Source organism: Enhydra lutris, unplaced genomic scaffold (genome assembly GCF_002288905.1).
Source record: "Enhydra lutris kenyoni isolate GAN:26980312 unplaced genomic scaffold, ASM228890v2 scaffoldscaffold82, whole genome shotgun sequence".
Classification (NCBI taxonomy): domain Eukaryota; kingdom Metazoa; phylum Chordata; class Mammalia; order Carnivora; family Mustelidae; genus Enhydra; species Enhydra lutris.
This window is the reverse complement of record NW_019154166.1, coordinates 5,429,085-5,451,035: the sequence shown is the minus strand read 5'-3', so window position 1 is coordinate 5,451,035 and position 21,951 is coordinate 5,429,085. Positions and strand designations below refer to the sequence as shown.

Below are 21,951 nucleotides of genomic sequence, written 5' to 3'. Positions count from 1 at the left end.
AGGCTGCCTTGATCACAGGCAGGGCAGAGCCTTGCTGCGTCAAGTACAGGTGCCTGCACGGCTTCTTCTCTTTACCAAAGGCAGGCAGGGAGACCAAGCTCATCGTCCACCTTCCCAGGCTGATAAAGCTGGGTGACAGGGATGCTGCTGGGGGCCCACATTGGGCTGTGTGGCAAGTCGGGGCTGGTTAGGACGGATGCTAATTTAGGGTTCTGCACCTGGCACATCCTTCTATCTCCTTGGGGTCTGGCGTGGGACTTGAGTCATGCCAGTGTCCTAACAACCATTAAAAAATATTAATTTTGACACGCTGATACCAGAATGTGTCTTGCCTCTCTTCCTAGCCATTAGCTTTAGTTCTCTTGCTGTCACTATACACTTCCATCCCTGAATGCAGAAGACACAGTGTCTGTCGTCTTATTTCTTACACCCAAACGCACTTCCCCATGCCCTCCCTCAGCTAGTGGTATGTGTATCTGAGAGGCCGGTTATTACCTGCACGAGGGCGTGAATCTTAAGTCCAGATTCTTTGATGAGATGGTAATATTTTTCCATCCGATCATGCTGATCATCCATGGAAAGAAGGCATTCCTTTTTTCCATCTTTTCTCTTAAATATCGGAGACACCCATGTTTTCATGATGTTTTGAATCTCTTCCACATTGTCCTTAGCTTTCTGAATTCTTTGTTTGAGATCGTGAATGCCATTGGTGATTTGAATGACATAATCCCAAATGCCTGCTCCCCCAAAGAAACATAACTAATTGAAATCACTAAGGTCTGGTTGCCATAAAAGGAAGGGATTTAATATTTGTAGGATTTTATGCATTTGAGAGAGAGAATGAGTAGGGGCAGAAGGAGAAGACCCCCCCCCCTGCAGAGCAGGGAGCCCTATGCGGGTTTTGATCCCAGGACCTTGTGATCATGACCTGACCGAAGGCAAATGCTTAACCAACTAACCCAGTCAAGACCCCTTAATATTTGTAGGTTTTAAAAGACTTTTCTGCACAGGTTACTTTGTTGTCACCAGAGCCCTCTTCTTCTTTGTTGTGTTGAACAGCCAAAGTTGACCATAACCCTGATTATGGAGGGAAAGAGACAAAGAGGTAACGCTTACCAACCAAGGACACAAAAGCTGGCACAGCGGCTGGGGCATACCAGTGCACCAGGATGATTTCATTGGATTAATGGACCTTATATTTTTGAGCACTTTTGCTTTATTAAATGTTGAAAACATTGTTCCCTCTTGCATATAAAATAAAGTTCAGACTCGCTTAACATGGCATTCCAAGACTTCGGAGTTGACTATAACTTTCCTTTGAAACTTGACCTCTTTTTGAGGACTCTAATGAGAATTAATCTCCCTCCCCTGTGATTCACCATGCTGTATTTTTAATTCTGTGATAGCTTTTTATCGTAGCCTATCTTGCATGATTTAGAGTTGTACATATGTCTGTGGTCCCAACTAAATGTGAGCCCTTTGAGGGTAGGAGCCATGTCCCACATACCTCATATCCCATATTCCCTGCCTGTTCCCTTACGTAGTACCCTGCAGATGTTAAACCATCCGTGAGATTAGTACTGAATTGGAGGATACCTGAGAATTAAAAGCATAGTACCCCCATTTGAGAGGACTACAGTCCAGGGGGACCTGGGTGGCCTGGTCAGTTAAGCCTCCGACTCTTGATCTTTGTCAGGTCACGACCTCAGGGGTCATGGGACAAGCTCCACATTGAGCTCCACGCTCAGCAGGGGTTCTGCTGGGGATCCGGTTCCTCGCCCTTTCTATCTCCCTCTACCCCTCCTCCCACTCACACACAAATGAATAAATCTTAAAAAAAAAAAAAAAAAGATGTCTACAGTCTAGTGAAGAAAATTAAGTAATTGGGATAACGTAGTAAAAGCTAACATCCCCAATATATGCTGAAGAAAGCAGAGTCTCCCCCAGAGCACAGTCACAAGATTTTCGAAATCTACCGATCATATCCAAAGAGAAGACGAGGAATACAAGCCCTTCTTGCCTTCTCTGCTATGGATTGCCGTCTGAGAGGGCAGGTTTGTGTTTCGAACACAAAACCAGAGTACTGGGGGGATCATTCAAGGTTCAACCAACTTTATCAGGATCTCAACGCCCCCCCCACCAACCTCCCCACCAAGTTGCAGGCGGTGCCCCGTTACCTTCTGTTTTCCAGTTCAGAGTCCCCTCCGCAGCTCTCAGACGGAGATCAATATCCCTCAGCTCTTCCTCCACTAATGGATATTCCACCTCCAAAAGAGTCTTAACCACCTTGTTGTACCAACTGGCCATCAGCTCCAACTTAGCCACGAGCTGCCGATAGAATTCCTTGGAGGAGAACATGGTGGCCGCTGTCTCAGGAACCTGCGCCATCTGCCTGGGTTCAAGATAACTCATTTCCTTCAGCACTGAAATCAGCTGGAGAGGAGAATCAGCATTAAGTGGCTGTAGCCCCATGGCAGGGAAAAGCAGCAATTATCAGTCAAGGACTGGAAACCCCAGGGCCCCAGCGACCTTCCAGGACTCCTCTTTTGCTTCTATGTTTCCTTAAATCTAGAAAAAGGAAATTGAGTTTTAGGCAGAAGGAAGAGGGCTCAGAGGCAGAGTCTTACCAAGTCTGTAAGTCCCAAAGAGCAACAACAAAAGAAAAACTCAAGGAAGGCGGCATGAGTGACAGGAGAGGTCTAGCCTGATGCTTCTGGGCAGGCAGCTGACCGAGCCAGTTAATTCCTATGGAGGGGCAAACGCACGAGGGAGGGGAATCACCAGGTCTAGGCCAGCCACATGCCTGAAAAGCCGCAAACTCAGACTTCTGGTATTCTCTCCAACCAGGTCACACACACACAGACACGGTCACAGACACTGACAGAATTGGGAAGAGATGCCTATTGCACAACTTTGATTGTTAGATATAATCATTTGAAATAGCCCTTCATTTCTGGAAGCCTGCGTTGGCTTGTCTCTGGGTTTTAATATACTAGGAAATGGAAGTCACCCAGGCCTCTCTGAACTTCTCTGGGTACTAGGTTAAGTGGAACCGCCCAAGTGAGAGGCCAAGAAGATGTGGTCCAGTGAAAAAAGAGGCCTTTGGCTGGGCTTTTCGGCATCCTGGTCTTCACCCTTTGCATTTTTTAAAGGATTTTATTTATTTATTTATTTATGAGAGAAAGAGTGTATCAGGGAGGAGCAGAGGGAGAAGGATAAGCAGACTCTGCACTGAGCATAGAGCCCAACATGGGGCTCCATCCCACAACCCTGAGATCATGACCTGAGCTAAAATCAAGAGGTAGACGCTCAACCAACTGAGCCACCCTGGTGCCTCACACCCTTTATTTATTTATCCTGTTTACCTCAGAACCTATGAAGCCTGATGTGTATAGGTAGGGGGGACAAAACAGATACCAGGCCACAGATTCTCCCCATCCCTCTTCTGCTTCCCTCCCCTACCTCTGCATGGAGACACCTGGACTCTTACTCTCTCTGCAATGGTTCTAGGCCAGTGTTCACTACTGCCCAGCCAAACTTACTCAGGGTTAAGGCAAATGCTAATCATTCGGCAGGGAAATGCCTTCAGCCCCCTGCTTATTTTGAAATAAGCTCAAGATAGATATTAAAAATTCAAATGTAAAAACTGAAAACAAAAATTAAAACCTGGAGGCTGCTTATATGATATTGAGGCAGAGAAGGCCCTTCCAAACAAACAAACAAAAAAACCCCAGAAAATAAAAGATAGAATTTATAAGCATAAAGTATCATTCACATAATGAAAAACACACCTTACCTGGTAAGAAACAAAAGCAAAAATTTCTTAATATCTGACAAATATTGCCCAAATACTCAAATTCAGAGGAAAAGAGGGCATTTCAACTCCAAAGTGGGAGAAAGACACGAACAAGTGATTATAGAAGAACTGTAACTGGCCAATGAACACAAGAGAAAGTTCTACTTTACTGGTGGTCAAATAAATACAAATTAAAACAATCCTGAGATATTATATATAGATATAGAGATATTTAGTTGAACACGCGGGAAGCAATTTGAAGAATAGGATGGTATCTTTTTGGCAGGAAAATGACAAGAGTTCCATCTTCCTGAAGAGCAAATTGATAATACACATGTGAATTCTCACAATGTTAACATCCTTTATCCCATTTCTAGGCATTCATTCCAAAGAAACCATTGAGGATGGATACAATAATAACCAAAGACCTTCCTGTAGCATTATTTATAATGTATTTTATTTCATCGTAAGATGCTTTCAGCTGTAAGATTCACTATTATTTCATGTCCAACTAAAGGGGGAAAAATGTGGTGTGTTAAACCATAAACATGTGCCATTTTCAGAGATGCCAAGATGTTAAAAAAAAGTGCATCCTACGATCAATGAAATACAGATTGATAAAACTAGAAAATAATTTAAATGCCAATAGGGAATTTAAAATACTTTAGAGAAATAATTTACAAAAATACATTTTTCAGGGCGCCTGGGTGGCTCAGTGGGTTAAAGCCTCTGCCTTCAGCCCAGGTCATGATCCCAGGGTCCTGGGATTGAGCCCCGCATTGGGCTCTTCGCTCAGCAGGGAGCCTGCTTCCTCCTCTCTCTCTGCCTGTCTCTCTGCCTACTTGTGATCTCTGTCAAATAAATAAATCTTTAAAAAATACATTTTTCCCCATATAATTGTTATCCTGGCCCCCAAAGGGGCAAATCTGGTCATGTCCCTCTATTCACTCTTACTAACATAGCATTGTCCCACTGCTCGAAGCTGGAGCTAAGGGATGTTCACGGCTCTTCTTTGACTTGTGCATTTGTTGTCTCCCCCTGACTCACTTTATAAGTCAGGTATTAATTCCCTCTCCCCTTTTCCTCCCTCCTTTCCTCCCCCACACCTTCCTCCTCTCACCTATGAACACCTATAAAGCACCTACTATGTGCTGTGCACTGGGGCAGAGAGAGCCCTTGCTCTGGAGTCTATGGAGGAGGCATGGTCCATTCTCAACATCATCTCGTCCTGAGGGCTTCATTCCTACAGTTAACATCTAGACCGTGGCCTAGTTGGTAATCCAGAAACTCCTCACTTTGAGCATTTAACATTCAACACCGCTCAGAGTGCCCGCTGATAAAATTATGCCCAGGAGTTCAATGATTTAAATGTCAGGCTTGTGTCATACCAAAGTGAAGAAACAGACCCTCCAACTCCCTTTGCTGACTTTTATTCCAGTCGGAATTGATATTCTACTTAAACTGTAATTTTCTCAAAAGACACTCATATCCTATGAACTCCGTTTCCGGCTCTCTCCGTGCATTCCTGGAGAACATGCCACTGAGACAGAAGTAGGCAATTGCTTTTAGCTCAATGCAGCCTATATTTTTGCAAAAATTTTTTCTGATATACTTCCTGATATGGGCTAGCTTTTGGCTTTCATGAAAGATGCCACATGAAGGTCTTCTGCCCTTCTGATCACCTGGAGCAGGATCTCTCAACCTCAGCACAACTGACATTTTCAGACAAACACTCTTGGTTGTGGGGTGCTATCCTGGGCTTTGTTAGGGAGTTGAGCAGCATTCTTAGAATCTACTCACCCCATGCCATTGGCATCTGCTCCATGTTTGACAACCCAAAGTATCTCCCGGTGTGGGGGGGGGGACAAAATGATCTAATAAAGATACATCTTTGCATGTTGAGGTTCTAGCTTCCAACTAGCTGGGTTCCTTGAGGGTGGGAATGGGGTCTTACACTGGGTTGGCCCTCCGGCGTCTAGTCAATGGCCTTCATGTGGAACATGCATTCAAGGTAGGTGCCGTCTGCTCTGTCTGGTACTACCTGGTAATGCTGTTACCCCATCTGCCCAAAGATGGGGAGCAGTATCTATTACCTGTTTAAATATACCTCTGGAATTCTAGGTAGCGTCTATCTAGACTAGGATATTTAAAGTTCTGGGTGAGTTCATCTTGAGTGTAACTGCCATTCTAACTTTGTGTGGAAAGGCAAGTTCATTGTAAACTGTTATCACACACACAGGAAAGTTTAAAAAGTTCTTTTGCGATATCTTCTGTTGTGCAAAATCAACACAAATCTACTGGCCAACCATGGGAAAGAAAGGCGGCCATCAGACAACCTGAAAAAACATGGCACTGCAGCATTCATCCCCAGTAAGCGATCCAGGGTGGAAATTCTCAATGGCTTCTGCATATTCTTATCAAAAGCCTTTTTTGCTTTGGAAATCAGCCGGAACCCAATTTCTGCTGCCTGACTTACCTGTGCATTAAAGTTGACAGTGATCTGTTTCGTCTCCGGGTCACGTTTCAGGAGTGGCCGGGAAAGATTGTACTGTGACTTCTCTGACACGGTCTGACACCAGTCCTCATAAAGTCTCGTCTCATACCTGCCAGAACCAGAGAGAACAGCCACCTCTTACGCACCCTCCCAGCACCTAGCAAAGTCCTAGTGAAGACAGATATCTTAACATATATATAGCCCAGATACCTACATGTGAATGTGTGCACATGTGTATCATGAACTGAAGATACTATTGGTAAAACACTGGAATCTGTTCTTTTTTATTTTTTAAAGATTTTTGTTTATGGGGGGTGGTGAGTACATGCACGCATGCGTGCACAAGTTGGGGTGGAGGGGCAGAGGGAGAAGAAGACTCTCTGCTGAGTGGGGAGCTGGATGGGGGACTCAATCCCAGGACCCTGAGATCTTGACTGGAGCTGAAGGCAGATGCTACACTGAGCCACCCAGGTATCCTTCCCTCAATCCGTTCTTAAGTCAGATTCAGTGGCTCAGCCTGGTAGCTCCTGCAGGTATCACCTCATTTCAAAAGGTGGCCCAGTTTAAATCAAAGGAGAGCAGAAAGAAAGGCTCCCTGCAGTCTTTGCAGGGTGTAATGGGAGTTGTGATTTGTCTCATTAACTGCTGGAAGAAGTCACTGGCTAAGATTTGCTCTCACACTGATCTTCAAGAAGCTCAAGGTGCCTGTGGTGGGGTCGTTACACGCTGAATGAGCCCCTCCCCTGCGCTGGGCTGGAGGGTCAACACGATGAAGAAACACTGCACAGTCAGTGCTGCTAATGCTGTGGAACACGGCTAAGCAGGAAATATGGAAGCACAGTCCTGGAGAGATGGACAGGACAGGAGGTATCCAACGGTGGGCTGAGTGTGTGATGTGGAGAATACCGGGAAGGCTTCGTGGAAGAGGGGCCGCGTTGAGGCTTGACGGACTCGCAGAGGAGTAGAGGTAGGGCAGTGAAATGATTGCTCCCAGCAGAGGTGAGAAAGGGTGGCCTGGGATCCGGGAACCCCTCAGGCCAGAAGGGGCAGGGACAAGGCTGGAGAGGGAGGCAAAGGCCACAGGGGGTGCTTAGAGACAGTGGGGTGCGGGTGGGGAGGCACTGAAAGCCCCCCCCCCCAGTCAGGGGATGAGCCAACATCCTCGATTTGGGATTTGCTAACCACGTGGCAGTGTGGGCAGCTGGAACTGTGCCCACAGAAGATTCACTGCACTTTAAAGCGGGAATAACTAGGAGTCTGGGCACATGGTCATTCTGATGTTTTCTCCGAAAGGGCCCAATAAGTATTTCTAAAACTCATCTTCTCTTTCTGCAGCACAAACTGTTGCTTTCCACTCAGTGAGCAGCTGCTGTGGTTTTCTGCGACACTGATCTCAAGGTGCAGCGAGGAGCGCCCTACTTCCTCTAGCTCTGCCAAGGTCACGCTCCCAGCAACACTACCCTGGAGAGGGTCCATTAGGGCCACGGAGCTGCATTCCCCAGAGGCCCTGTGTTGGTGGCCCAGCAGCACTGTACTCACCGCCATCGGGTTCCATCCTGAGACACAGACTGGCATTTGGCAGCCATGGGGGCGGGGGAAGGGGGGGGTAATCTGCACAAACCCGGAACCACAAAGGCATGGTGGGGGCTATGCCATTTGCAGAACAATGCGATCTCAGAAGCCGCTTACTTTTCCAGCAGTGAGAGCATATCTTCGTATTTCTGGGTCATTCGCTTTCCTTCGGCAGAGTCCATGCAACTGCCCCCACAAAAGAGAAGAAGAAATGGCATCGATTCAGAAGTCAAAATAATGATCCAAGTTACAAACTGCAGCCTACAAAGAACAGACTGAAAGGCTTCATGGGCTGGTCTCCAAACACCCCTCAGAGAGCTGGCCTCCCTCTACGCCAACAGCTCCCACCGGCCACTAGAGGGCACCTGCACTTCCAGAGATGAGGGTGGGCCCCGCAGGTGACAGGGAGGGAGGAACGCAGCCACCCGCCAGCCCTAGCCCAGCCAGTCACACGTGGGTAAGTGAAATCCATCTGAAATCTGAATAAAAGGGAAACTGAGACACGACAGGAAAATGCTCTACCCAGTTTTCTGTATTTAAGGAAGAAAAACTGTCTATAATATTATGCATTGCAACACTGTAACAAACTAGATAACATTAAACAATGTTATGTGTGTGTATGTGTGTATACACTGTTAGCTGGTTTTGATGTTCCTTTGCAACAGGAAATAGAGACCAGCTTCTGGGGAATGGATGAAGCACCTGCACTTTTCAGAACCTTCCCAGGAACCCTGTGGGTTCTGCTAGCAAAATGAGGCAGCTTCTTGCGAAGATTTTTATGAAAACCCATTTGGGCTTTAAACCAACACAAAGTTTCTTCACCAGATCTTCCGAGCTTTCCATGTAAGCCCTCACGCCTGCACAGAAAGCTCTGGATTTCCTGAAGGGCTTTTTTTTTTTTTTTTCCCCTCCCAGTTGCTTAGTTCCCTTCCCTGGTGAATGAGCAGATACGTCTGTCACAGACGTGGAAAGGGCTTCAGACTAGGTGGGCTGGCTCCCCCCAGTCCTCCTCCCCTCACTGCGGGATTTCTGCAAGCCTCCTCACCCCATCTCACTTTTGTTTCTGGAGGAGGAGGAGGCCTGAGGGGACAAAGGTTCCCCACAGCGGTGCCTGGAAGTTTGGTAAGTCACCGAGCAAGGGCAAAGGCAAATTCCCCCTAGGTTCTACTTCCCTTCCTGGTGAGGACTGGAAAACGTTTTAGGAACCCATTTGTATATACAGCTGACCCTTGAACAACGGGGATGCCGAGCCCCCTGCAGTCAAAGATCTGGCACAGAACTTGTGACTTCCTAAAAACCAAACTACTAAGAGCTACTGTTGGCCAGAAGTCTTCCCAAGAACATAAACAGCCAATGAAGGCATATTTCCCACATGACATGCCTTATGTACTGTATGCTTACAATAAAGGAAACTAGGCAGAGGAAAGCGTTAAGAAAATCATAAGGAAGAGAAAATACATTTACAGCACTGTAAAAACTCCGTCTGGGCCAGTGGCCCCCGGATCCATCTCCTGCTCCGGCGGTGTGTGCAGGGGACAGACCAGGCGTCAACCCTCCTTCCAGCCTCCCAGCCCTCTCTGACCTCTTTCCCAGCTGCAAGTTTGAAACCATCTTCTCAGCCATCCCCTGCCTCTAGGACCAGCCAACACCATCTTCTGAGCTCAGCTCCTTCCTGCTGACCAACCATGAGCTCCCAGGTTCATCAGATTTATTGCATCGAGGAGGGGGAGGCCACGGTCAGCCGCCTGGTCAGCCTGTACCTGCAGATCACCTACACCTCCCTCCCTCCAGGCTTCTACTTCAATGATGTGGTCCTGGAGGGCTGGGCCATTTCTTCTGGCCATGAAAGGGTAAGGGCGTCCTTTGTTTCTTGAAGTTGCAACACCAGAGCAGCAGCTGGGCCTCTCCCCGAACACGGGGAAGCCCTCCCATGATGGGAGCGGTGAGACCTAGGATGCCATGGAAGCCGCCCAGAGGGGGACAAGACGCTGAACCAGGTCCTTCCGGGTCAGCTGGCCCTGGGTTCTGCCCACCCAGGCCCTACATCTGTGATTCCCGGAGGACCGCTTCCTAGATGAGCAGGTGAAACTTCTCAAGACCCCGGTGCGCACCTGTCGCATCTCTGCAGGCTGGCCACCCCCAGGCTGGGCTGGACAGGTGGCTCTTCCCCTTTGAAAGGCTCATTCTCAAGCACAAGGAGGAGCCTCCAGAGCCTAGTGGCCCCTGAGGGGTCCCTCTGGCATCCCCCTTGCCTGAGTCTGTGTCTCCCTGAAGCCACTAGGCAGCTTGTAACCGCCCTGGAGCCCTTGCCCAAGCCCTGGACCAAATGGAAACAAGGAAACTCTGAGGGGGGAAAAAAGAAAGGAAAGGAAAAGAAATCTAGGTGTAAGTGAACCCATGCAGCTCAAATCTGTGTTGTTCAAGGGTCAGGTGAATATGGTAGGGAACAGTACCGATGTGAATTCATTTTTAAACAAATGGGACTTTTCAGGGGAACCATGGGGGACGCGCTGGGGTGCCATTCAGATCCCCCTGGCCCAGGCAGTGTAAACCACCCTCCCATCCACCGTGGCCACGGATGTTTGCTGCTGATAAAGCCTAGCCACCTGCCTCCTGGGACACAGCTGCAGCCCAACAGAGCCCCTCGCCCAAGGTCATGCCCTCCCTTGGGCGGGCCCACATCCACAGGCGGGTCTGAGAAGATGAGGGCTCAGCAGCATGGGGGCCAAGCTTCCCCTGGCTGGGGACTCCCTGGGAGGACCTCTGGCCTGGGACTCTTGAGTCCCACACTGTTCCAGTCCTTTCTGGACTTTCTCTGGGGCGGCAGGCCTGTGGCCTCTGTTCTGTCTCCCCTCAGTTTCTTCCTTTGCAAAACAAAGAGCTCAGCTAGCTCAGGCTGCAGCACACGTTGCAAATGGATTGCCTGCTGGGCCCACCTGACCTGCAGGCCTGTTTATCTGATCTGTGCGGAGTTAGGGAAAGGGGGCATTGGCTCATTCTGAAGTTAGCCGCTTTATATCCCCATCCAGATTTTCAGCTTCCCCCGGTGTCAGCATTTGGCTCATACTGAGTCCTGCTTTTCCGCTGGGCAGCACTGGATGGGGCAGCGGTGACCCCCGTTGGAGCCCATCCTGGCTGCCTGGCGTCATCTTCGGGGCCTCTGAAAGCATTCAGCCTCACCCCCTGCGCCAGACCGTCTCTAAAGCTCTACCTAGCGCCAGAACCCCTGTGAGGACAGTCTCCCTGACAAACCCTCTGTTTTGGTTTTGTTTGCCCCTCCAGTGCCCTCAACGCGGTTCTCTGTAAAGAGGGGTCAGAGAGAGACTGCCCTTCCTGGAAGCATCCTGAACATGATCCCACAAACAGTTCTGTCTCTCGCTTCTAGCAGCGGAGGGGCCTCTGTCTCTAGCTCGGCTTCCAGGTTCGGCCGAGCGGCAGGCCAATGGGTCCCACCAAACCTGGTCAGCCGTGGAATCGCAGTGGGGAGCCTGCTCAGGACGGGGATTCAAGGGCCCCACCCCGCTTCCAGATTCGGATTCCAGCACGGGAGGCGAGGCCTGGGACTCTGCACTGGACCAGAGCCCTGGGTACGCTAATAGACAAAGTCCTTACACCACGCTTTAGGAAACTCTGGGCTTCGTTCTTTTCCAGCCACCTTAGTGGTGGGGAGACGCTGTGGCAGAGACGTGCCCGTAGAATCCCATGGAGCTGGAAAAAACCCTGACTCATTTACCTCTACAGACTGATCTCGCAGAACAGGAAGAGGCAGCCAGTCATCCTTTAAGTCTTAGCTGACACCAGGGGTCCCCCGTCAGTCCAAACGTATCAATCTCACTCCCAAATGTTTATACCCCCTCACCCCAAAATTCATGCTGCAATCTTACCCCCCAATGGGATGGCATTAGGAGACGGGGCCTTCCGGGGGTGGTGAGGCCACGGGGCGGGGGAGCCCTCGGAAGGGAGAGGAGGACACAGTGAGAAGACCGTGACCTTGGACCTTCCCAGCCTCCAGAGCCCTGTGAAGCATTACTCCTGTTTGCAGACCACCCAGCCTGTGGTATTCTGTGTTATAGCCCAGATGGACTGAGATGCTGGTCTGTTGCTTGAGGATGCAAAGAAATGAAGGCGATTTTCATGCCTGAGCTGAGTAAGTTGTGTTCCTCCCAACACTCAAAATTCTAGAGCAGGAGCTGAACCCGAAACCAAGCCCGCCTTCCAGGAACCAGTTACTTACAGATGGGTGATGCGTCTGAAGATGGCATAGGGTTCCTGGATCCGCTCTCTCAGCTCCCGTGCCCAGCGGAGACCCCCAGCCACAGTGGGCATGTTCTTGTGCACTGAGGAGAACCCTGGGGACACGGCACAGGTGGAATGAGTAAGGCCGTGGCCCCAGCCCTGCCTGGGAACACCTGCCCCCAGGTACCCTGCCTCACGTGCTAATGTCACCCTGCACTCACACTGAGAGTGGGGAGTCCTGGGAGATGGCCATGTAGGCTCAGTGGTACGGAGGGGTGGCCTTGGGGAGAACATTAAATGCAGTCAGAGGACAGGGGTGCCCAGCCCAGCTGTGCTGGTCACTGGCTTTCTGGCTCCACACCAGTGATTTTCTACCTGGCTTCGTGCATATCAGCTGCACCTGTGGGGCTCTTTAGAACTACTGAGCCTCGGACAGGCCTTCACCTTTCTGATTTAAGAAATCTGGGTGGGGCCAGGTGGTCTGTATTTTCAAAAGCTCTGGAGAGGAATTCAATTGTACATTCAGGGCTGAAAACCCCGGCCTTCAACAGGGAATGTGATCTCTTGGGGCCTCAGTTTTTTTTTTTTTTCCACCTATAAAATGGGAATGATATCTTCCCTTCTTCATTTCCACAGTTTCTCTGAGAATTCACTAAGGTTAGGAGACAGGCCACGTGGACTGTGAGCTTGACCAGAGTTAGCACAGTCTGGATAGTCTGACTTTAGTCCGTGCTGTGGGCTTCTTTGCTCATAATTAGTTGTCAGGATTGAACAAGATTAGATTTTTTTTTTTTAAATCTCAGTTAGAACATTTGGTGAGAACCAGCCACTGCTTCTAACTAGCAACCTGAGCTGAATAGTGCTCTCTTTATTTTGCCACAGACCCCACTGCTCCTTGATGTAGACCCAACCCAGATCCGTTATAGTCACTTTCTGCCTGACCTCCACGGCAGGTAAAATTCTACAATGACACCAACGACCCTCACCCTTGCATAATCCTCTTCTCGTTTCTGTGGTGAGAAACTGGCTACAATGAGAAAGCACTCCTGTGATGATACGTTAGAGAGCAAAAGGGAAATGATTGCAGGTGGGCCTGACTTAATCAGGTGAGTCCTCTAAAAGAGCGTTTTCTCTGGTTGCTGGCAGGAGGAGAAGTCAGGGATTGGAAGCATGAGAAGGACTCAGTGTGCCACTACTGGCTTGAGGATGGAGGCCATCATACAGCCAGGCCACACGGTAAGGAAGGGGACTGGCTGGCTTTCAGTCATTAAGTGACCGCTCCCCCCCCCTCACTGGCCCCTGCCTGGCAGCCAATGAGGAGTGGCAGAACTCAGATCGACAGTCACAAGGAACTGGATTCTCCCAACAAAAGGAACTGGAAAATGGATTTTCCCCCCACAAAGCCTCCTGATGAGAACTTGGCCTCCTGACTCTTTGATTTCAGCCCTGGTGCCCTCTGGGTGGAGAATAAGGCGCATCAAGCTGGGCTCTGACCTACAGAACTATGAGCCAAAAGATGGGTATTGTTTTCTTTAAGCCACAGACATCACAATAATTCACTGGGCAGCAGTAGAAAACTAACAAGGCCTCGGAAGGCATGTGAACTTTCAAATTCTGCATCTGACCGGAAGAAGGCATGATCATGGCCCCACAGATCTGCTGGGAATGATCTCCTACCTGGAAGCGTTTCTTAATGACCTCGCTAGAAAACCTGCTTATCCACAGAGTGATTCTGCTCCTCTCTTGCTTAAAAAACTTGGAAATTTTCCTGGTGCCTGAATAATGAGTTCCAGATTCCTAAATCTGACCCCAAATTCCATGGCTCACCTAATCTCCCTCCACACACCTTGTTCAGCCATGGGCAGCTCTGACTGGTCACCTTCCACATCCTCTCCTTCGTCCTCTGCTTCAGAGGCCTTCACCACTTCTCCCTGGCCATCCACGCCCCAGCCTCGCAGGGCTCAGCTCAAGGCCACCTAGGCCACACGTGCTCCCTCGGATCTCCCAGCCACAAGCCATCTTATGTCATTATGGTTCTTCATGGGGCAAGTTGAACACTACTTCTGTTCTGCTCCGTGTTCTTGTTAATATCGCTCATACCCGGTGTGTTCCCTGAAGAACCACCTTCCAGGATTAATTCCTTTATCCCTCATCCTGGCCTGCCTCTCCTATAAGTGCCCACAAATGTGTCCTTCTCCTAGCAAGGACTCGATAAATGTTTGTGGAGCTGAATTGGACTTGTGTTTGACTTTCAATCACATAAGACAGGGCCTCTAAGAACTGCCATAAAAATGGAGAAATCACACCTCGGCATGATGTTGTCCTCTGTTGGGCTCCTGCTGTTCCTTCCTCCAGAAGCATGGCTGCTATGGCCTTGGAAGGGATCAGAAACCTTCCTTGGGCGTATAAAGATCTACCATGGAACTGAAGTATGTCGGAGATGAAGCAGCATTGGCAACACTAACCGAGGGTCAACTCCTACATCATGCTAAGCTCTCCACCAGAGGCAGGCAAGACCTCACTGCTCTGGGTCCGCCACCAGTCTCAGCCCCGGACACAAGGAAATGCACAGTTCCGTGAATACTACAATGACCTGAGATGGTCCGAAATTTCAAGCAAGAAGGTTGTGCTTTGTTTTCTTGGAGAATATCAGGGATTCCCTCGTGGCCATTTCACAGATAGAAGTGGAGTGAGTTGCACCCTTCCTGGTAACACAAGTGTCCCCATCCAAATCTGCAGCCGACAGACCTACCATGTTCTGCCTCCTCCTGGATGTGCTGACTGTAGATGTCCCTCACGGTATCCAGGTCTTTGATGAACATTTGGATGAGCAGCAAGTATTTTTCAGAAGCATCCTGTGCTATAAGCGGTCTTTCCAGGAGTTTCCCTGCAATGTCCAGCAGCTGCAGAGAGGCAGAGAGAGAAAAAGAAGTAGTCACGGAATCAGCCTTTCTAAGGCTACATACATCCTGTGTCTTGGCTTTTCCTTCATATAGCCGCCAACAGAAGAGGATCAAAAATTGTTATTGTGACTGTATCTATAATTATGAATGGGTTGAGAGTGATAGTGTGGCCCTCTCTCTTTGTTTTTTTTAAAAAATATTTTATTTATTTATTTGACAGAGAGAGAGAGTGTGTGTCCAAGGTGGGGAGGGGCAGAGAGAGAGGGAGAAGCAGGAAGCCCAACATGGGGCTTGACCCCAGGACCCCTGAGATCATGACCTGAACTGAAATCAGACGCTTAACTGACTGAGCCACCGAGGCCCCCCTCTCCTTTGTTTCTAATGGGGAAGGAGTCCTGTCCGCTAATTTAGATGCTGAACTCGGATGTGTTGAGAGACTCTGAGTAAAGGACCAAACAAAGAGAAAACTAAAGATGTCAGAAAGGTGAAGTTCTCCATTGAAAAAAAAAAGAAGAAGAAGAAGAAGAAGAAGTAAAATAGAGGTGGAGGGTGAAGATGGAGATGAGATGAAGAAGCTAAGCAGGCTGGGTATTGGGGAGAATGTGGAAGGCTAAAATCTGAGGGTGGGAGCAAGAAAAAAGTTTCAGAGAGAATGAATTCTGGAAGTACTTTCTGGAATGACTTCAAATGCTTGGAAAGGAATCCTACTAGTGTTCCCATACGAGGTAGGGAGCCGCACTATTTATAAAAGGTTGTGTGTATCTGTACTCAGTGGCTAACGAAGCCTGGCATGCTGGGTTACCTGGTATCCTAGGATAGCGCAGGCTCATCCTTCTGAGGTTTGAGCCTCTTCTACGATTGTCCCACCAATCATTAAAGCTATCTGAGGACATTTCCAGTGACTGGAAACTTATCCACTTCTCAAGGAAGTCCATTCCACCTTTTAATAGCTTTCAGAAATCTCTCTCCTCCACTGAGCCAAAAGCTGTCTCCTGGTAACTGCCACTGACCAGTCCAGGTTCTAATCCTTAAGCCTTTACAGAGTGAGTTCCTTTGTAGTTTATAGAAGGTCGATCATGCACTACGAAAGTGTCATGTCACCCGATATGTCTCAGTCAGAATTCTCAGTATGCTGCCATTTGTGTACTCCTCATCCGAAGCCACCTCCCTATTCTTCCATCTTGCTCCTGCCCTGCAATGGAGGGCAAGGGTACAGTCTTCTCATTCTAGTTGCTACAATGCTAGCTGACTCCTATAACCAGTTACTCACAGCGTTTGGTCCAGCTTGAATCAACTGGGCAGCACTGGCTAAATAGCATGGTGCAACAGAGTCAAGGATTCAGGGTGGCAACCACAGTAGACTTCTCCACTTTTAATGGCCACCTTAATGATAAGGCCCAAAGAAAGCATTCCAGAAGAAACCCTTAAAAAATTTATTTAAGTAATCTCTACACCCGACATGGGGCTCAAACCCACGACCCCAAGATCAAGAGTCACATGCTCTTCTGTGGGAAAGAGAAACCAAAAGTAACAAAGACTAGAAAGGAACAGAGACGATCTACAGGAATATCAACTTTATAGGTAATAAAATGGCACTAAATTCATATCTTTCAATAATTACTCTGAGTGTAAGTGGCCTAAATTCTCTAATTAAAAGACACAGGGTATCAGAATGGATAAAAAAAATTAAGACCCATCGATATGTTGCTTACAAGAGACTCCTTTTAGACTCAAAGACTCCTCTAGATTGAAAGTAAGGAGGTGGAGAATCACTTATCATGCTGATGGACATCAAAAGAAAGCCGGAGGAACCCCACTTATATCAGACAAACTAGATTTAAGCCAAAGACTGTAATAAGAGATGAAGAAGGACATGATGTCATAATAAAGGGTTCCACCCAATAAGAATATCTAATGATTGTAAATATCTATGTCTCTAACTTGGGAGCAGCCAAATATAAAGTCAATGAGTAACAAACTTAAAGAAACTCATAGATGATAATACAATAACAGTAGGGCATTTAACACCCTCCTCACAGCAATGGACAGATCATCTATACAGAATTTCAACATGGAAACAAGGGCTTTGAATGACACATTGGACCATAGAGACTTCACAGATAAATTCAGAGCATTTCATCCTAAAGCAGCAGACCACACATTCTTTTCGAGTGCACATGGAACATTCTCCAGAATAGATCATGCACTGGGTCACAAATCAAGACTCAATGATACAAAAAGATTGAGGTCATACCATGCATATTTTCAGACCACAACACAATGAAACTTGAAGTCAACCCCAAGGAAAAATTTGGAAGGACCACAAAAACATGGAGGTTAAAGAGCATCCTAATAAAGAATGAATGGGTCAACCAGGAAATTAAAGAAGAATTTAAAAAATACATGGGAGCAAATGAAAACAAAAACATGACAGTCCAAAAAATCTGAGATCCAGCAAAGGTTGTCCTAAGAAGGAAGTGTTCTGCAATACAGGCCTTTCCCAAGAAGGAAGAAAGTCTCAAATATACAACCTAATCTTACACCTAAAGGAGCTGGAAAAAGAACAGCAGATAAAGCTTAAGCCCAGCAGGAGAAGGGAAATAATGAAGATTAGAGAAGAAATCAATGATATAGAAATCAAAAGAATAGTAGAGCAGATCAACAGAACTAGGAACAGGTTCTTTGAAAGAATTAACAAAATTGGGGCGCCTGGGTGGCTCAGTGGGTTAAAGCTTCTGCCTTCGGCTCAGGTCATGATCCCAGGATCCTGGGATCGAGCCCCGCATCGGGCTCTCTGCTCAGCGGGGAGCCTGCTTCCTCCTCTCTCTCTGCCTGCCTCTCTGCCTCCGTGTGATTTCTGTCTGTCAAAAAAAAAAAAACAAAACAAAACAGAATTAATAAAATTGAAAAACCCCTAGCCAGACTTATGAAAAAGAAAAGAGAAAGGACCCAAATAAATAAAATCCTGAATGAAAGAGGAGAGATCACACCAACACTGCAAAAATATAAACAATTAGGAGAGAATATTATGAGCAATTATATGCCAACAAATTAGGCAATCTGGAAGAAATAGATAAATTCCTAGAAACATATGAACTACCAAAACTGAAACAGGAAGAAATAGAAAAATCTAAACAGACCCATAACCAGCAAAGAAATTAAATCAGTCATCGAAAATCTCCCAACAAACAGGAGTCCAGGGCCAGATGGCTTTCTAGGGGAATTCTATCAAACATTTAAAGAAGATTTAATACTTATTCTTCTGAAACTGTTCCAAAAAAGTAAATGGAAGGAAAACTTCCAAACTCATTCTATGAGGTCAGTATTACCTTGACTCTAAAACCAGACAAATACCTCACTGAAAAGGAGAATTACAGAGACCAATATCCCTAATGAACAGGGATGCCAAAATTCTCAACAAGATATTAATCAATCAGATCCAACAGTACACTTAAAGGATTATTCACCACGACCAAGTGGGATTTATTCCTGGGCTGCAAGGGTGGTTCAACATCCAAAAGTCAATCAACATGATATACCACATTAACAAAAGAAAGAACAAGAACCATATGATCCTCTCAATAGATGCAGAAAAAGCATTTGACAAAATAGAGCCTCCTTTCTTGATCAAAACCCTCAACAATGTAGGGGTGGAGGGAACATACCTCAACATCGTAAAGGTCATATTAAAAAGACCCACAGTGAATACTCTTCTCAATGGGGAAAAACTGAGAGTTTTCCCCCTAAGATCAGGAACATGACAGAGATGTCCACTCTCGCCACTGCTGTACAACATAGTACTAGAGGTCCCAGCCCCAGCAATCAGCCAGACAACAAAAATAAATAAAAAATTATAAAATAAAAAATAAAATCCTGATAGGCAAATAACTAGTTGAATTTTCATTCTTTGGAGACAGTATGATACTCTATGCAGAAAACCTGAAAGACTCCACCAAAAAATTGCTAGAACTGATAAAGGAATTCTGCAAAGTTGCAGGATATAAAATCAAAGCACAGAAGTCTGCTGCATTTCTGTACACCAACAAAGAAGCATCAGAGAGAGAAATCAAGGAATTGATCCCCTTTACAATTGCACCCAAAAGCATAAGACAGCTAGGAATAAACCTAACCAAAGAAGTAAAAGATCTGTGCTCTGAAAAACTACAGAACACTTATGAAAGAAATTGAGGAAGACACAAAGAGATAGAAAAACATTCCATGCTCATGAATTGGAAGAACAAACATTGTTAAAATGTCTGTACTACCTGAACCAATCTATGCACTCAAAGCAATCCCTAACAAAATAACACCAGCATTTTTCACAGAGCTGGAACAAACAATTCTAAAATTTCCATGAAACCAGAAAAGACCCCGAAGAGCCAAAGGAATGTTGAAAAAGAAAACCAAAGCTGGTGGCATCACAATTCTGGGCTTCAAGCTCTATTACAAAGCTGTAGTCATCAAGACAGTATCGTATTGACACAAAAACAGACAGATCCAAGGGACAGAGTAGAGAATACAGAAATGGACCCTCAATTGTATGGTCAACTAATCTTCAGCAAAGCAAGAAAGAATATCTGATGGAAAAAAGTCTCTCTTGAACAAATGGTGTTGGGAAAATTGGGTAGCCACATGCAGAGGAATGAAATTGGACCACTGTCTTACACCATACATGAAAATAAACGCAAAATGGACGAAAGACCTAAATGTGAGACAGGAATTCGTTAAAATCCTAGAGGAGAACCTAGTAACCTCCTTGACCTCAACCGCAGCAACTTCTTACTAGACATGTCTCCAAAAGCAAGGGAAACAAAAGCAAAAATGAACTATTGGGACTTCATCCAGATAAAAACTTCTGCACAGCAAAGGCAACAATCAACAAAACTAAAAAGCAACCTATAGAACAGGAGAAGATATTTGCAAATGTCTTATCAGATGAAGGGCTGGTATCCAAAATCTGTAAAGAATTCATCAAACACAACACCCAAAAAGCAAAAAAAAAAAAAAAAAAAAAAAAAATCCAGTCAAGAAATGGGCAGAAGACATGAACAGATATTTCTCCAAAGAAGACATCCAGATGGCCAACAGACACATTAAAAAGTGCTCCATATCACTTGGCATCAGGGAAATAGAAATCAAAACCACAATGAGATACCACTTCACACCAGTCAGAATGGCCAAAATTAACAAGTCAGGAAACAACAGATGTTGGCGAGGATGTGGAGAACGGGGAACCCTCTTACATAGCTGGTGGGAAGGCAAGCTGGTGCAGCCACTCTGGAAAACAGTGTGGAGGTTTCTCAAAAAGTTGATAACAGAGCTACCCTATGACCCAGCAATTGTGTATTTACCCCAAAGATACAAATGTAGTGACCTGAAGGGGCACGTGTACCCGAATGTTTATAGCAGCAATGTCCACAATAGCCAAACTATGGAAAGAGCCCTGATGTCCATGGACAAATGAAGGGATAAGAAGATATGTGTGTACGCATGTGTGTGCACGTGCACGCACACACACACACACACACACACACACACTGGAATATTACTCAGCCGTCAAAAAATGAAATCTTACCACTTGCAACGACATGGACAGAACTAGCGGGTATTATGCTAAGCAAAGTAAGTCAGTCAGAGAAAGACAAATACAATATGATTTCACTCATATGCAGCATTTAAGAAACAAAACAAATGAACATAGGTGAAGGGAAGGAAGACTAAAGTAAGATGAAAACAGAGAGACAAACCGTAGAAGACTCTTAACTATAGGAAACAAACTGAAGGCTGCTGGAGGGGAGGGGTGAGAAGATGGATAACTGGGTGATGGGCATGAAGGAGGGCACTTGTCATATGCAACTGATGAATCACTAAATTCTACCCCTACAACCTACCCCTAGAACAAATAATACACTATGTAAACTAACTTGAAATTAAATAATATTAAAGTGGGGAAAAAAAGAAAAAAAGAGCTGCAAACTCTTCTGACTAAGCCAGCCAGGCACTTCCGGAATAACTCTTTTGAAATGTATTTTTATGTTGCTGTGTTTCTAGAAAAGCATTCATAATCAACCTGAGAAGCCCAGTTTTGTCCAGTCCTTTGCCCTAACTAGTTTACCCACAGTACTACTGGATTGACAGGAACAATTGCTCTCTGCAAGGAACAAAACAGTGGGAAGAGGATCCTTTCCCTCCTCTGCTAGGGTGGGGGGGGGGGGGAGGATAGAGACTGGAGCACAACAGCACCCCCCTACCTACCCCACCACCACCGTCCTACTGCACAAACCTTAAAGGCATGCTCCAAACTGGGGGCATCATCAAAGGCTTGACTGAAGATAGTTCCCAGTCTTCGGTCAAGATCTTCTACTCTCTGGTTAAATTCACACACGTCATTTTCAAATTCCTGAAGAGATGTCACATGGACAGAAGACAAACATGATCTCCTCAAGTCCACTCCCACTATGATCTTTACTACAACCTCTGTCCTTGAGTTGGTTATTCCAAGGATTTGTTGTAACTTTCTTTTTCTTTCTTTTCTTTTTTTTTTTTAAAGATTTTATTTATTTATTTATTTGACAGGCAGAGATCACAAGCAGGCAGAGAGGCAGGCAGAGAGAGAGGGGGAAGCAGACTCCCCGCTGAGCAGAGAGCCCGATGCGGGGCTCGATCCCAAGGCCCTAGGATCATGACCTGAGCCAAAGGCAGAGGCTTTAACCCACTGAGCCACCCAGGTGCCCTTGTTGTAACTTTCTAAACTTCACCTTGGCATTGCCTACTTTTTGCCCATGCAGATAATTACCCTGTTATTGCAGTTTTGTTTTCCTAGACCCTAGGCAAAAGGGTAAAGTGAGTCAGATGGGAGGTTGGCACTGTGTCACTGTCTCTCGGGGCTCCTCTCCTACCTCCTGAAGCCCCAAGGCCAGCTCATGCCGCCCCAAAGTCCACCCTGGCAG

The 21,951-nt window shown here is 46.6% G+C and overlaps 1 protein-coding gene across 1 annotated transcript in view; it reads right to left on the bottom strand.

Moving 5' to 3' along the window:
• The window catches only part of LOC111161130 (dynein axonemal heavy chain 9), a 317,708-nt gene that overhangs the window by 270,236 nt on the left and 25,521 nt on the right, over positions 1–21,951 (bottom strand). Inside the window, exons 8-14 of the mRNA XM_022524635.1 lie at positions 21,285–21,401; positions 14,851–15,001; positions 12,097–12,211; positions 7,980–8,048; positions 6,273–6,399; positions 2,178–2,433; positions 496–737 (exon numbers count right to left, since the gene is read on the bottom strand). Coding sequence (XP_022380343.1) covers positions 496–737; positions 2,178–2,433; positions 6,273–6,399; positions 7,980–8,048; positions 12,097–12,211; positions 14,851–15,001; positions 21,285–21,401 — 1,077 coding nt within the window. The remainder of the gene's footprint in view (positions 1–495; positions 738–2,177; positions 2,434–6,272; positions 6,400–7,979; positions 8,049–12,096; positions 12,212–14,850; positions 15,002–21,284; positions 21,402–21,951) is intronic.